The sequence below is a fragment of the Patagioenas fasciata genome, chromosome 19, assembly GCF_037038585.1.
Source record: "Patagioenas fasciata isolate bPatFas1 chromosome 19, bPatFas1.hap1, whole genome shotgun sequence".
In the NCBI taxonomy this organism is placed as follows: Eukaryota; Metazoa; Chordata; class Aves; order Columbiformes; family Columbidae; genus Patagioenas; species Patagioenas fasciata.
In genome coordinates, this window is record NC_092538.1 from 5,653,558 (window position 1) to 5,670,761 (window position 17,204).

Genomic DNA, 17,204 nt, shown 5'->3' on the forward strand with positions numbered 1-17,204 from the left:
GGAGTGGTAGGTCTCCAGTTAAGTTCCAGGTTTATGTTTAAACCTGTTCATTAATTTGGCGCTTTTTTCCCCCATTTTAAAATAGTCATGGGATGTGTTTTAGCCCAATGCAAGAAATTCATACATTAGTAGACACGTGTAACTGACACATTTCATGACCCTGTATTGACAAGTAACATTGAAATCTCATGTCTACATTTATTGGTACGATCCGGACTAGAGGAATTCTGCCTGCGTGATCCCACCTTAGAGCAGACAGTTGGAGAATATCCATTTTTTTCTCCACAGTGTTGAAAATACAAGCAAAATAATGCCAAGCATAAGTATAATGTAAAGCGACAGTGATTGCTGGAGTTGTGATGTGTAAGCTCAGTGAAGTTTTCCTGTAGACACTAATGAGCTAAAATAGTTGTAATTAAAAGCGGGTGTTGTCATGGTCATGCTGAGCTTCATCTTAGTGTTAGCAAGAGGGGCACTGGAGTTTTTAAGCTCTCTTCTTATATTGACATCGTGCCTTTAAAAACAGAATAGGAAATTCTTGGTTTTAAAGAACAAATTCACGGAGGAACCGGTGGCGTGTGTCTGGTGAGTTATGGGTACCACACCTCTCAGGGGAATGGATGTGTTATTTTTCCGTATAAACATATCACAGAGATCTCTTTTGTCCTTCATATATTAAACTGAGCTGTCGTGCTAAATTCGATCAGTGTTCATAAGGTGATACTTTTCAAGCTGCTCTTGAAAACCAGTTTTGTTCAAGCTCATTTGTGTAATCCTGTCACATACGAGCGGGATGAGCCACTGTCATGAGCATTTGAGGGGATATTGCAACTACATGGGAAGGCAAATCAATAGTAAGGAAGGGAGGGCAGTGAATAAACCCAATATGTTTTTCTTCCTTTGCCCAGTGGTGGGCTTAACCTTGTGCTGGGGCTATCTGGTCATGGCCAAAAGAGGAGAGGGGAAGGTGCCTTTCTGAAGCCAAGCCAAAGTGATGTTGGACCAGACAGACCTTTGCAAGTGCCAACTCCTCTGAGGGATGCAGGGTTGTGCTGTTGTGTCTTGGCCTGACTCTCTGGGGGTTTCATCTCTGCTCTCAGCAGTTTCTCTCTGCTGAGCTGGTTGAGTTGCATGGCCCAGGGACAGGTTTGGGGACAAGGACAGGCAGCCCGTCCCCTTCTCCCCCCACCAGCCAAGGAGACGCGCACAGCACCAGCTTGGCTTGTGTCTGCAGGGCGACTCAACCCGTGCTTTAACAGCGCTTGGGGTGTCACGGAGGGAGATTCGATCTGGGAAGTTTTAAAGAGAGGGATGTTGTCTCACTGAGCTGGTTTAATTCCTTTGAAGTGTCAAAGCCGCAAACATTCACGTTGCTTTAATTGATCCAGGCTTGCAGAAGGCCTTGAGAAGATCTGAGGAAAAGGCTACTGTGGAAACTCAGTTGCTACAAAGCAAGAGCCAAAGGATTCTTACTAACCAAACGTAGCTGAAGAAAGGAAAGCAGAGAGTTGTTTTCGTCATGATCTGTTTGCGATGTGATGTTGATTTCAGGGCAGTCTCGGTTCCTCTGTTCTGAGTTGGTCAATGTGAAAGACAGGAGGGCAAACAGCAGCAGTTACACCTGATCTAAGGGAGTCTATGGCACTTGGAGCTGGAAAAGGCTGTTAGAAATCATAGAGAAACCTCATCAGGCTGGGAGAACAGGGACTGAAGGTCAGTCTGGACATGTTAAACCATGAAATGCAGGTGCCTGTAGAACTCACAGGGCTCTGCAGTAGCCAGGACAGGTCAAGACAAGCTGGGTGTTACTAGACATGGTTTAACACTGACCTTCCCTCGCATCTGCAGCTCCATATGATGTGAGTGAGGAATCGGGTGGGCAATAATATGGTGAGGATGAAAATGCGTTGGGATAAATGAGTGGTTGGGGTACTGAGGGCTGGGCAGAGTGGGTCAGCTGCTTCCTAAAGGTGTTGGAGAAGCTGAGACGTGCGAGGGGTAGCAGAAAAAATAATAACACAGAGTGATCAGGCAGTGGGAAAGGTCTCGTAGGAAGAAAGACTGGGAAGATAGTTATAGAGGAGAGATGAGGGGAAATACCTTAATTTTGTAAAGCTGATGCTGATGGTTTGTAGGGAAGTCTTTTTCTCACAGACTTGGAAGAACCAAGCGGAATTAAAAGGTGAGAAATAAGAACATTGTGGAAGGAATATTTTCAGATGACATACTAAGAAATTTACTGCTGAACTTGAGAATACTCAGAAGGGACTTGAGATTTATGTGCATAACAAGCCCATGGTTGTTATCACAATTCTAGAAGATCTTGGAAGAAAAGCTCAGGCTTTGGGGTATAAGCCAGTCTTAGCAGAGATCAGCATGAGATCTGCTGGGTTGGACACGTTGTTTTACATGCACTGGCTGTGAGATTTTTACACCTGTTTGGGAAAAATCTTGTGCTGGCTGCAGTCGGTGGTAGAACACATGGACCAGATTTAATAAGGTGCTTTCCATTTTTCTGTAGAATTACGTGTGCTTTATGAATATTGTGATTACAAGATCTGGATTTCTTTACTCAAAACACAGCATTGATCCAGGAAACTAAAGCTCTTCATGCTCAAACCTGTTATTATCAAAAAACAACCCTCAAGGACTTTGTCAGCGCCACGCGGGGTTTGCCGGCTTCAGCAGACACTGCGGTGCTGCTTCTGGCTACTCGATACTTCAGGGTTACGTCATTAATGATGTCATTTATTGTTTCCTAACTGGAAAAGTTAGGAAACCAAGAGATTTTTCACCACTGGAAATCCCCCTTTGGCTCTGCATGTGTGTGCTGAAGCAGGATGGAGTTTTGGTGGTGTTTCTCCAGGCTCTGGTAGCATGTTACAATTGCATGCGTCTGTTCCTATTAAGTAAAATATGATGATTTCTGAGAGAGGGGTGTTTGAATGTTCTGTACTTCACTTTCCTCTAGAAAGCTCTATCCCCATCCTTTTTTACTAAGAGGCACTTAAAGAAAAACCAGACATCAAGTGCTTCCAGTCTACAGGATGCCGGAGTCACATTTATGGCGTGTGTTCTGTTTAACAGCTGGATGAAATAAATTGTTTCATGTGCAATATTGGAGGACTCTGCCTTCTCAGATCAAGGCCAGAAGCAGCTCAATGACTGGAGAATTGTCAACATCTTGTGCAATTCCACTAAGTGCCGCTTTTCATTGATCTGCAACTTTATTGCTGACAATTAAGTCCATTTCAACGCAGAAGATGAACGTTTTTAACAGGAGGTAGCAAAATCTTTTGTCCAGAATGATTTTCTTCTCTGTTTTATAATGAACTACAAAGTGTGTCACCAGTCCTGCTGTTCAGTTGTACTAAATACCTGCTTACAGTGGAAAAACTGGTGTCAGCAGATGACAGAGCCGCTCGTAACCATGCTTTCAAATGCATGGGTTTATTTTGCATAATCGAATACTCTGTTAGAGTCCTTGGAGATTAGAATGAAAGATGACCGTGTGCTAAAAATAAAAAACAGTTTTTAGCAAATTCTGTATATCCAGTAGAGCAGATGAATTGCTCTGGGGCCTGGGTGCTGGCTGGCGTACCCAGCAACCTCCTCCCTGCTTCGCAGTAATAGCTTCTGTCATCTGCCTTTATTATCCAACCATTGCGTTGAACGATGTCTGCTCAATATGGAATGTACAATCAGGTCTGAAATCAGATTAATTATTTCAAACGCTGCAAAATGCTTGTTGAATCTTCCTCGCCAGGCCAGTGGTCAGTGGGATATACATTTTCTGCTTTCCACTGACTTCAGAGAAGTTATGACGTTGGTATCGGTTGTGACAGTTTGTACCCGTTACCCGCTTATCCACGTTAAAACCAAATAAAATTGGTTTTATATTTTTGGAAAGATCTAAAATTTTTTATCTTGCATGAAGAAGTTTGCAGAAAATTCAAGTTAGGCAGAGGTAATATTGACGAGAAGAATTTAACTTTTCAAAGTAGTAAAAGAAAATGAAAGCTATTTTAAAATTCCATAATATTATAAAAGAGCCTGGAGACTGCCATCAGATGCAGTTGGCCTATTTGCTTCTGTAGCTGCTGGATGGAATTGAATTCCTATGATGTATAAACTCAGACCATTGTGTAGTTGGGTTGTCTGTGTCGTGGTGACACAAAGAGGTGTTTTCCTCTTAGTTTTTACACCGGGCTGGTCAGTCTGCATTCCGAAATAATGTGGTGTGCAAAGACGTACTGGTAGGAAAAGAGTAATCTTGTACGTATGACCTTGAAGTGCTGTTGATGAAGACTTGAGCCCTCCTTATGAAACACTAATTGGTAGCGTTCATCACTGTTGTGGGATTTCAACTCCCTAAATAGACACTGTGGGATGAAGAATTCTGTCTGATTTATATGTCATAATTATCAGCCGTGCAGGGCTGCTTGTACTGGGCGCACTGGGGTCTCAGATACTTTGGAGTTTAGCGTAGGGGCAATGGTGTGAAAGAGAGGGAGAAACACTGCGCACACGTTCAGTGTTTGACATTTGGAATAACATTATCTTACTAAATACAGCATCTTCTCAGCGGTGAACTAACAGCAATGGTACTTAAGGGGCTGCGTAATGAAGATGTAAGCAGCGGCCAAAAATCCCCAGAGGACAGCAGGATCCATAGCCCTGTTCTGCAGGGGAGGAGCAGCCTCCCCAGCACAGAGCTGCTGAATCAATGGCACACACAAGAGACACTAAAAGTACCCAGTGAAAAGATGTAATGAATGCACGGAGTGCAGGATGTTCCCCAGGGCGGGGACGTTTCACCTCTGCGGGATTCTCAGACCACCCACTGGGGATTCGCCTTGTAGGGAGTTTCTAATGAAAAGGCAAAGCCCTGAAAGCCATAATTATTATGCCTTTCTGTTAAAAAACCCAAAATGTTGTAACTCATACACCTATAAGGACTAGGAATATAGATCCACCTGTTCCTGAACAAACTGTTGCTCATTTCTTTCCTGCCTTAACAGGTGTGGTGATCACAGTCTAACTTTTAATAATGTTTGACCAAACAGGATAGATCCAAAGATTTAATGCAAACGGAGTTTCCTTTCTTTATAACCTGCAATTTACTTGCAATGAGATAGACCTTGGGTATACACAGAGTAATTCTTCTTATTCCTCTGGAGTCCCACTGCTGCCCCCATAGTTTGCTGATCCGAATTCGAGGAGGAACCTCTCTGCCAGTTCAGATTGCATACTCAGAAGTGATTGAAGTACATCCTCATCAAATATGTCTGTTTACCTTTCATCTTCTCTTTACCTCCCTTTTACCCCTAAAAGGGCTTTTCCCCATCTGTCCGCAAACTATTAATAAAATCTGACCTCCAGGTTACAGGGCTGCTCGCCGTGGTACAGGGCCTGTAGAACTCTCAGTAACAGGAGCCTGACTGACTTTGCTGGGATCTCTGCATGAAATGAAACCCTGGCAATGACCCGTTTCTGCCAGGCTTAAAACTGGCTGAAGAACGAGTAAAGTTTCCCTGTCTTAAGATTATTTTGAACCCTGCATACTTTCCATTAACCCCATACATTCATTGTTATTAAAGAGATGGAAAACTAAAGTAATTCCATGACCAGCTAAACTGAAGAAACCTGGGTTCCTACTAATATGTGTTGTAAGGTTTAGACTTTGTGTAATAAGGCACAGAGCTCACATTGCGTTTGTTCCCTCAGTGGCTCAGTAGGGAAGTGATCACGGGGTAACAATAATAGAAAACGGTGTCGTTACACAAGGTGGTTTATAATAAACCAGGTGGTTTATTTTGAGGAGATTTATTGGAAGAAGAAGGTGAGAGGCAGATGCACATACTCACATGCAAAGGGTGTTGTCCAACTCTCGTGTCTTTAAAAAAAACATATTCAGGACTAATCATGTTGCCTTCTCAACTTCTTCGACCATTCTTCTGAAAAGTAACATCAAAAATTAACATCACTGAAAGAAAAATTGAGGCAAAAATAGATTATTTCCCTTAACCTCTTTGTTCTGTTGATTTGGCAGCCCAGGCAACGGAGATGTTGTAGTAAACTTGTAGTAGTAATTAGAGATGAAGGGATGCGCCTAGAAGAGCAGCAGCTGGCGGTGCAGCCTGGCTTCTTGCGGAGCGCCCCTCGCACTGCGGCAATTTGTGCTTACATGATTCAGGAGATCATTTCAGAGGGTTTTACCTGATCATTTAGGTTCTGATTTTGCTAAATCCACCTACAGATCATTTACCTACGCTTACAAATTTATCAGCGCTGTTTGATGGCCCTAAATCTTGGAGTTGTGCGATTATTGTGCAAAGCTAATTTTTCTAAAAATCTATGAAACGCTATATGGTTGCAAGGGAAAGTTGAGAAATGAATCCCTGAGAGACAAGAACCAGGAGGCAAGTCCTGAGGTTGTATATTGTGCTATGGAGACAGAACAAAGCAAAGCACAACCCCTCCTGGTATTTCTCCTGGGGCAGAGGTGAGGATTTTGGGGGAGATCTGACTCAAACTTTTTAGAGCGCTTGAACCACTGCTCTGAGCTCAACTTTTGTGTGTTTGCTTTTTTGTATATTAATTAAGACAACCAGAAACTTTCTTCCTGTGATAAAATGCGAGAAGTATCAGGAGAAAGACTTGAGGGTTAGGGATGCTGCTGGGAATGATGTTGGGTTTGATTTGTTTTCAGGTTGGCCTGGTCCTTGATGAAAACAAAATGTCACTGCCCAGAGCGCGACTCTGGCACCGCATTGAGTTTGGTTTCACCGATCTTGTCGCATACTCAACTGTTTTCTCTCTTTCTTCTGTTGTTGCAGATAAAGAGTTAGGAGTCAGTGCATTAACTGAACATGACGACCCTGGTGCTAGGGGCCCAGCTGTCCCGAAAATATCAGGATTAGAAAGGAGCCAAGAGAAGAGCCAGGACAGCAGTAAAGACCCAATACTTGAGCCTGTGGTGCCTAAAGACCCTTGTCCTCAGGTGACGCAGCCTCTGGCCCAGCCCCAGCCGGAGCCGCAGCCCGAGGCGCCCAGCCCTGCGCTGGCCCCGCGGCCGGAGCCCCCGGCCCAGCCGCCCCCGCCACCCGCGCAGGCGCCGCCAGCGCCCGAAGAAGCCACCCGGCCCGCGCCGCAGCCGCCCCTGCAGCACCCGCCGCGGCCGCAGTCGCCGGTGCAGCCGGCGCATCCCAGCCTGCCGCCGGTGCAGCCCCATCCGGCGTCTCAGAGCCTCTCGCAGCCACTCTCTGCCTATAACAGCAGCAGTTTAAGCCTCAACAGCTTAAGGTAGGTGGACAGAAACACATGCGTGCTGGAAGCCCATGTTTTGCAGGCTTGCTGCCTCGTGGTGATGCTTCACCATGCCTGGAGGAAGCGGAGAGGAATTGGCTAAAGGAGAGAAGTGACAGCACATCCTCTCCCCATGTCTGGGAAAGAAAGGGAGCTTTGTGCATTTAACCTTAAGTCTTTCCCTGAAATGAGCCAGGATCACCTTATTTCTGACCTAGTGTTCTCATAAATGCTAGATATTCTCGAGTGCTTGGTTTAGTTAATGTCCTCAGCTTGTGCCAGGTGAGGTTTAGATCGGATATTGGGAAAAAATTCTTCCCCAAAGGGCTGTGGGGCATTGGAACAGGCTGCCTAGGGCAGGGGTGGAGTCACCGTCCCTGGAGGGTTTAAAAGGCGTTTAGGTGAGGTTCTTAGGGACATGGGTTAGTGCTGGAGTTAGGCTGTGGCTGGACTTGGGGATCCTGAGGGTCTCTTCCAACCAAATGATTCTACGGTACTGTACAATAAGCAGATATCCATTGTTGCCTTCTGAACTTTGTTTCACATTTTCTGCAGTCTTTCATCTTACTAAGTCATAGCGAAAAAAAAAATTAACTTTTATTAATGCAGTGATCACTGATTTTGAGCTTCATTTGCCTGAAAACATGAATCAGAAGCAGTCATGTAGAAAGGACCTGATAATTAAGTAATGAATGCACAGGGCTGATTACTCCTTTGTGTGTCATCCCTGTGCTGTTGGAGGACAGAATATCAGCCTCTTGCAGAGGGGAAAATCTGTCTTGACTTTTGGTGTGGAGAGACCACAGGAAGTAAAAGATAGTAGAAAAGGTGCAGCAGATGGTTGGAGAAAGGAGAATCGCAGTGGTGTTGCTAGAAAAGCAGAATGGTAACTTACATTTGTAATGAATAATGTACATTAGCAATGTGTTTAACATGAGCCATGCATAGCTCGGTGGGGTTGTGTATGTGTACGTTTGGAGCCTTTCTCTCTTCCATACAGCCGCTTAATTGCTTTTCTTTTTGTTAACAGCAGCAGCAGAAGCAGCACTCCTGCCAAGACTCAGGCCCCTCCTCCCCACATCGCTCACCATCCCTCGGCCTCACCGTTCCCCCTGTCCCTGCCCAGCCACAGCCCCCTGCACACCTTCACGCCCACCCTCCAGCCCCCCGCGCACCCACATCACCCCAATATGTTTGCCCCTCCTACGGCTCTGCCTCCTCCACCGCCATTGACGTCAGGGACGCTGCAGGTTCCAGGACACCCGGCTGGTAGCACTTACTCAGGTAAGAGACAGATGGATCGTGGCCCCAGCGTGGGGAGCCAGTTCTCCAGCTTTAGTCAGAATTAGTCTTTTTGTTTGATTTGATGATGGCTGTTGGTTGGTTGGGTAGAGGCTGTACTCGTTGGGAGGGAGAACTTAAAGCAGCCAAACAAGAAAGCTAGAGGGGGAGTTTTTACAAGGGCGTGTGGCGATAGGACAAAGGGTAACGGCTTTAAAATGCAAGAGGGGAGATTTAGATTAGATATGAGGAAGAAATTCGTCCCCATGAGGGTGGTGAACAGGCTGCCCAGAGAAGCTGTGGATGCCCCATCCGTGGAGGTGTTCAAGGCCAGGCTGGACGGGGCTCTGAGCAATGTGGTCTGGTGGAAGATGTCCCTGCCCATGGCAGGATAGTCTGTAATGTCCCTTCCAACCCCAGCCATTCTATAGTTCTATGATTTGGGGTGATAGCAAAGCAAAAATCACCTAGACATACCCAATGACATTTCTTCTGCCCTGGGAATGGCTATATTCGGAAGGCTGTGCCTTTTCCATGTCAGCTTCTCCTCATGGTAGAAACACGCTAGTGCTCATTATGTGCCCACAGACTCTGTGACCCCCTTAGCAAACGTCTTTGCTGCAGCCGTGGTCTGTGCTCGGTGTAAATTCTCTGGCTAGGGGGAGTGTCTCTGCTGGCTGGGCACACAGTGCTCCTCGGCTCAGGACTGTGTGTGTGGGGGTGAGATGTAGAGATTTTTATCAGCGGAGAAAATTGTGCTCTTTTGTACTTCGACTGTGGGGAGATATGACATGTCTGTTCCTCCCAGGTCACTGAGAGAGAACTGGGGGAAGAAGATGGAGGATTATCAGCATTTGAGTAACATCGTTTTGTGTCTGTTCAGCAGGATGTTACTCCTGTTAGCAGCAGCCACTCGATGGTTACGCGTACCTTCTCACCTATTTGGGACTATGTCTGTGTCCATACACATTTAGGGAGAACCCTCAGGTTAATGCTGCAGTGAGGACAGGCTTGGTGAGAGAGGGGAAATGGAGGCTTTGGGGGTACATCTGAGGAAGCTTTCTTACCCTGTACAGTGTCACAATTTACCACCAAGAAGTTCTAAATACACTGTTGTGACCACAACCGTCAAAAGTAAGTGACACAAGATCTGAAAAAGTCCCTGAGCTCACAGGCCTTGTTTTGCTTGTTTTTCAGAACAAGATCTTCTCCGTCAGGAGCTGAACACGCGATTTTTGGCCTCACAGAGCGCAGATCGCGGGGCCTCGCTGGGCCCGCCGCCATACCTGAGGACCGAGTTCCACCAACACCAGCACCAGCACCAGCACACACACCAACACACACACCAGCACACCTTCACGCCTTTCCCGCACGCCATCCCACCCACTGCCATCATGCCGACGCCAGCACCGCCCATGGTGCGTACCCCAGGCAGAAATGTGAGGATAAGTAGAGCACAACTCTATTCTTTATTACAACCATTTAAGAATTTGCCTGGTTGCGGGGAAGGTGTACTCTGCTGCCCAGGTGTGGTTGGGTAGGAGAGGAAGGACTGTCCCTTCCTCGCCATTGTCACCCGTGCAGTAGGTGCCGATGGCAGCGAGGGGCTGAGGGCCGAGGCTGCCGGGTGACGGAGCCCCGTGCGTGGGACTTCCCGGTGCTTGGAGTGCTGCACTTTGCTGCCTCCTCTTTTCTCCTGTCTCCTAAAGACCTTGTTTTGCTTTGAAGAAAGAAAAATCCCCAATTGGAAACTAATTTTCTGCATATTTTTTCCTCTCTGTTGGTTGGCAAACAATAGAGACATAGTCTTCTATTTTACCAACAGAAGTAAGGCAAGGAAATATAAAGTAACTAGTTTGTGCTTTGATCCCTTTGCAGTTTGACAAATACCCTACAAAAGTTGACCCCTTCTACCGTCACAGTGTGAGTTTTATTGCTCTGTTTAAAACTGACTTGGCTGCTTTTCTGTGGTGGGTTGGGATCACCACTCACTCGATGGCACAATGTCAAACCTCGCCCCAGTCATCACTCCAGGATTTACCATTATCGTTCTTGGTTGCTTTGGCTTTCGAAGGCTTGCATTCATGGTGCTTGTTTCTGACAAAGATGCAGTATCAGCTTTTCCAATCAAAAGATCTCTTGCTCATGTGGCATTTGAAGACAGGTTTGATGTGAAAAAGATGAGACAGAAGAGCTGACTGTTGGATGAAACAGGAGAGAGCAGTAATTTCATCTCTGTGTTTCACTTGTGCCACAAACCCTTAGACTGATGTTTTTCCTAAGAAACTTGAAATGAAATGACAAACTATCACACAAATCCGTCAGGGATAGGTAATCTAATAGTTTTCCTAATATATCACATTTTGGTTTATAAAATCTGAAAACTTGTCTTATTCTTCAGATTTCAAAGGCACATCTGATCCACTGGGCTTGTTATGTTTTGAAAGCTCTGTTCGGTGACAGCAACATGAATCCAGCTATGCACTAGATGTGTTTATCTAAGAGCTACCAAAAATGTTATTTGTTGAGATTAACTAATTTTTAATATTCCAATTAATTGTAAAGCTTCTGCTCTTAAAGGTTTGAATGTACTGATTCATTCGCTGCTTTGTCATATTGGCAGAGGCGGGTATCTGGTTGAAGATGACAAGATTTGTGAATCCAATAGCGAGATTTTGATGAGAGAAGGAGTACTGCATCAGCACTCAGAAATGTGCAAAGCACTTGGCTTTATGTGTTGGTTTTGCTTAGAAGTGGAACTGGGCAAACAAAACTGGTTAAGATGATAATGTGGTGCTTTCTGCTGTACCAATTAAACACGGTTCCTGCCAACAGCTCATGCCGGCAGCACGTGTGAATAGTCCTGTTCATTTCTGACACCTCATTTCAGTGACGGGAACTGTATGAGTGTGTTTGCAGGATCAGGGCTCTAGGAGCATTAGGCAAACATTTGAGCCTACAATAATCACTTTTCCTCAAAAGGGTAATGCTGTTCATTTGCATCATTGTCTGCAAAATTGCACTCTTATTTACATGGATTCAAAAGATATATTATCATCCATGTGGCGTGTTGATTCAGGCAGGAACACAGAACTGGAAACAGGTACATGAACTTTAGACAAATAAAGTGCAGAAGTCAACACTTGACAAAGGAAACATGGCGAAAGTCTCGCCTGCATATGCTTCTTGAATTTAGTGACAATTTAATTTTGAATGTAGCGACTCTTTACAAGTCTGGCAGTTACCTGAATTGTAAAGGTCACGGTGTTACCCCCTTTACAGTGAGGCAAGGTGTCCCGTAGTGCTCGCTCTGCTCCTCCCGCCACCCCTGCCCTTCCTCCAGGAGAGGTTTGTCCTTGGGAAGTGCTTGCAAAGTAACCGCTGATGTGTCTGTTGGGTATTTACCAAGCTAATACCAGACAAACACGACAGCTACATTGGATTAACAGTCTTTCTTAAACTACAGCAAGGCCATACTAACCAGGGTATTTCAGTGATCTCTTCCATGTGACTATACATTGTATGGGGGACAGAGGAGCTGCTGGCATCAGTTTCCTGAGCAGCCGCACTACCAAAACACCGATTTTTGCTGTCACAAGTGCACACCCAATGGGGCTTTTCCTATTGTAGAAATACTGTGAAACTGTGGTGCTTCCGTAGACCTTTTCCTAGTGACAGGAGTTTCCACTATAGATCCATGCTACCTTTAAAAAGCTGGCAATGTTTTTAAAGCTTATAGGTGAACTTTGCAGGAGAAAAGGTCTGTTTGAGAGTTAAAATCAATCTGCTTCAGGGAACACAGCTAACAAAGAAGCTCTCGTAGAGCTTGAGAACACTTTTCTTTCTTGGCATCTTTGATTTTACAGTCATTTCTGGTTTTGGGGGGGCCTTACTGTGGCACAGTGAGGTGGTACTTTTAGCTACACTTAGTGCTGGGTCTAGTTTAGTGTTAGATTGCACTTGGTCCCTGGAGAAAGCTCAGAGGGGAAAATGCAGCTGAAAAGAGAGGGATGGAAAGGAAACAGTGTCTGTGAAAGATGTTATTTTGAAAGCTGGAGGGATTTTAACTGATACAAAGAGATCCTGGAGATACAATGTTTATATTTCATTAATAATTCTGACCTTGAGGAAAGGTCACATTTAATTAACTTACCAGTTGTTATAAAACTCAAAGGAAAGCATTCCCTATTATTAGTTACAGCCAATAGAATATTAAGTATTACGTCTCTTTCCACCGTTTGGAATGAGCCCATTATACACAGAATTAAATGCAGAAGACACTGGAGGATTTAAAGCACATTTTACTCATTAAAAGTTATTGTACATGAGGACATGTGTCTTTTAATGATTTCTCAAATGCCTGCAGTTCAGTATCAACTAATCTAAAAATGCTTTCTGCACCATTGAATGGAGCAGATCCAAATTAAGTAGAACTAAAAACAGCAATAGATACATGTTGTGAAAGGAGGCTTGATACCATGCTTTTAAACTGAGAAAATCTTTTGATACCTCTAAAATACTGAAATATTTTCTCAGCTTTTAGCAGATATAATGTGAATAAATGACCTTGCATGGTAAATGAGTGGAAGGAAAAACGATTAAGAAAAGCACATATATATGCCTGGCATAAGCGAATCCATCAAAACTCTGCGGTACTGATTTACTCTGGGATGTGATTTTCTCAGTGTTTGCCACACATCCAGTCTTTTACTTTGCCCGGTCCTGCTTCTGTTCAATTGGCCATTAACTCATTAATTTTGATCTTAAAAGTAGCCTACAGTAGGTGAGGTTCTGTGCTGTGAGGTGAATTTGTATCCACAAGTAACCCCATTAGGTTTCGGGATGGCAATACCAGGGCAGTGAGCAGCCACCCCCGTACATCCTGAGGTTTTGCAGTGAGAACGTATTCGTAGTGTGATGCTTTGAACCCCCGACTCCTACCAGAAAGCGATTTTGTGTGTAATCTCAGCATTTTCCTTGGAATTAACCCCCACGGCCAGGCCACAGGGACAAGAAGAGAACTGGACGTTAAGATTGACTTTACTTGCTCGTTTCCCATGTGTTTGTCTGCAATAGTAAAGAACAGCATTTTCTTTTTTCCCCCTGAATTCTCTTAGAACAGAGACATTGGGATTAGTGAGGTCAGTGGAGACTGGCAGTTTTTATGCTTACTAGTCTGTCTTTATAAAAACAACACGCTAATTTTTGGGGGGTTCTGCCTCAACATTTTGTTTAAATAGTAATTTGTAATGAATTTGATAGTCTTTCTGCTAATATTAGATGTGGCAGGATATCCTCTCAGACAGGCTAATGAACTAAGAACTGTGCGTGTTTTCCTCATTTCCTAGAGATACTATTAAAATCCTAACGTACTAATGGAGTTTTAATGATACAGTATCGTAGAGCTCATAAGGGCTTTTTCCACTTAAAGGTAGATTTCTGAGTCTTACTTGGCTCAGGATTCTGCATTTTCTCTTGAAACAGTTTGCAGACTGCAACCATTTAAAACCTCTATTCAATTTAAAAAATAATAATTGAAAACAAAAAAATGTCTTACGCTATGGCTTAATCCAGGGGACAGTTTGATGGCTTTATGATTTTGGAACTGCTTTTAAGCTCTAAACATCATGACATTTGAGAACATTCCATCGACTGCTTTAACTAACATTGTTGCAACGAGATCACTTCTTCAACGCTGCTCGGTTTTCTCCATGTCCCATTTCCCTGCTGTTATGTAGGAATGCTTTCGCTGCCGCCTTCAACTTCCTACCTTCATTTGGAGTTTGAATTTGTATTTATGTTGTTCTGTCTGTCTGTTCCAGCTGTTTCACTCCTATCCTCCAGCTGTATCAGGTATTCCTCCCATGATCCCTCCAACTGGCCCCTTTGGCTCACTACAAGGAGCATTTCAACCCAAGGTAAGAAAGGAATTATTTGTATTTGTCACTATTCAAATATACTGAGCAACAAAGATGATGGAGTGGAGCATCTCCCTTATGAGGAAAGGCTGAGGGAACTGGGGCTCTGGAGCTTGGAGAAGAGGAGGCTGAGGGGTGACCTGATTAATGTTATACAGATATCTAAAGGGTGAGTGTCAGGAGAATGGAGCCAGGCTCTTCTCGGTGACAACCAATGGTAGGGCAAGGGATAATGGGTTCAAACTGGAACACAAGAGGTTCCACTTAAATTTGAGAAGAAACTTCTTCATGGTGAGGGTGGCAGAGCCTGGCCCAGGCTGCCCAGGGAGGTTGTGGAGTCTCCTTCTCTGCAGACATTCAAACCCGCCTGGACACCTTCCTGTGGAACCTCAGCTGGGTGTTCCTGCTCCATGGGGGGATTGCACTGGATGAGCTTTCCAGGTCCCCTCCAATCCCCAACATTCTGGGATTATGGGATTCTGTGATACTGGTGGTGTGAGCCAGGGTAAGTTTAGGTTTACAATGTAGCTCAGATTCTGGAGCAATTGAGATCTGAGTTACTGCCTAATTCCACAGAGGCATGTTCAGATATATCTACGTACACTGAAAAAATATATATATAAAATGGCATAGTTAACTTTAGAAGCAATATAATTAGTTCTCAAATAGTATGCATTAATGTAAGGTCATGTAATAATCAGGTTTTAAGAAATCATGATCATTATTGTTTACTCATTTCCATAATTATCTCACAGCTCCACCACAATGAACTACACTGATTTAGTTCTCCTCTCATTCGGGATGGCTGGGATAGATAAATGTGATGAGTTTGGAGTTTTTTCTTTTGTTTTCATGAAGTCACTCTTGATTTATAAGTGGGAGGAAATCATGTTCTCTAGTCTGTAGTCTTTGCAACTGAAGACTGAAATCAGGACTGAAATTTCTGCAGAGAAGACACCTTCTTTCTTAGATTGGCCCATCCACTGTAATGACTGAATATGTAAATTGCAGTTCATTAGTGGAATTCTTCATATGTATGGTAATCAGACTGTTAACAACTCTGTTACTTAATTGTTCGTTATACTGTAGCTGATTTCTATTTTTCTTCATTTTAATATAGGAAGATGTTCTGTCTAAATGTCGGTTTCTTTGGGTTTTCTGTGGGGTTTTCTTTTTCCTTCTTCCCACAAAGATACATGTTGCTATATTAGCTGAATATTTACATTCGGATTATGAGAAAAGCTTTAGTATTTTCAGCTGGATGTTGCCTTTTCCACATATGCATATGATAAAAGTTCATTGTGGATGGCGTTCTGACCCTTGTACAGTGACTAAAGAGGTTCCTGATGCTTTCAGGTCTGCGCTTTGAGCCAGTTCCAGTGCATTATTAATGAGCAGCAGAGCACAAGCTCAGTCCTCCAAATTCTGCTTTAGATGCTGTATTGTAAATCTGTTGCTGATCAGGTTTTCGATAGTGGAAGATTTTCCAGTGTACACAGACACTGTTTCCTCACATGTTTTGTGTTACTCTAAGTAATGGGAAGTTGGTGGATAATGAAAGTTTGAAATTTGAGATGATAATACATATATTGCTAAGTTGATAATGGTTATCCTTTTCTCTTTAAACATCTGTCTTCATTGCTTAGGCAATGTTAATGAAACAAAAAGTCTTATTTTTCACTTATGCATTGTGTTACTCATTAATTCTCTCTTTCCTTGTGCTGTTTCTAGACTTCCAATCCTATTGATGTTGCGGCCAGACCTGGAACTGTCCCACACACCCTTCTACAGAAAGATCCACGGGTCTGTAGAAAATGTTATATTTTCCTCCTACAAACCTTTAACTCTAGAGCTACCATCTTTGATGTGTCCAAATTAATATCCTGACATTGAAGCTTAATCTGAACTAAACTACAGAAGTTGTATGAGAGCAAATTAAGCCTGATCCTTCTGTTCATCATTAGCAAAAGCAAAGAGATGGTGTGCGATGGGTGAGCTCTTTCCGTGCTGTCAGCAGGCAGCCCCGCGAGCCCAGGGGTGAAGGCATAAAAGTCCAATTCAACGCAGAAATGTACAAACCTCTTCGAGATTTATGTTTATACTCTGTAATTGTTTTTAATGTGGGTAATGACAGTAATTCCCTTGGTTACTGTATCATTGATTGCACCGGTGAAATACAGATGCACTTTATTGATCGCTTGGCGCCTCCGGATTTTTGAGTTCTAGCGTATGTGGATAGCATTTATTGTCTCAGCACTTTGTCTTTTAGCCTTTTTCTGTTCTTTCTGAATGCCCATGGGTTGTTTGCGTGTTTGAGTTAATAGAGGTTGTTTGCGGTGAGGAACATCATGCAGTCATATTTTTAGCAGAACTCTGACAAAAGCAATTGAGAGCTCCGCTTGAAAATCCATGTTGTGCTATGGCTCAACTTGTCTGTACAGCAGAGCTCTTTTCTTTGGGTTATGCTACGTTCCAATCCTTTGGTTTGGTCTGAATTGGAGCTGTAGTTGAGTTTTATGCCAAAAGGGTCCAAATTTTTTTGTTTCTGTTTATTCCATCTAATTGAAAAGATAACTAGGGCCTCCCATCATTAAGTCATTTGGCTCTATGCTCCCTTTCAACTTCTAGTGTAGTTTCGATTATTTCAGGGTGATTTATTGTGCCATCACTGAGTCTGCAAAGTACCTCTTACAACTA

General features: G+C 43.8%; 1 protein-coding gene across 7 annotated transcripts in view; it reads left to right on the plus strand.

Moving 5' to 3' along the window:
- Window positions 1-17,204, plus strand: part of AUTS2 (activator of transcription and developmental regulator AUTS2) — a 713,568-nt gene that overhangs the window by 680,314 nt on the left and 16,050 nt on the right. For 3 of the 7 annotated variants that reach the window (XM_065852902.2, XM_065852907.2, XM_071816876.1), the window contains 6 exons: window positions 6,840-7,305; window positions 8,339-8,592; window positions 9,787-10,028; window positions 10,468-10,512; window positions 14,412-14,507; window positions 16,239-16,310. In XM_065852902.2, the coding sequence (XP_065708974.1) occupies window positions 6,840-7,305; window positions 8,339-8,592; window positions 9,787-10,028; window positions 10,468-10,512; window positions 14,412-14,507; window positions 16,239-16,310 (1,175 nt within the window). The remainder of the gene's footprint in view (window positions 1-6,839; window positions 7,306-8,338; window positions 8,593-9,786; window positions 10,029-10,467; window positions 10,513-14,411; window positions 14,508-16,238; window positions 16,311-17,204) is intronic. The other 4 variants (XM_065852903.2, XM_065852904.2, XM_065852905.2 and 1 more) reach the window with 4 other exon arrangements.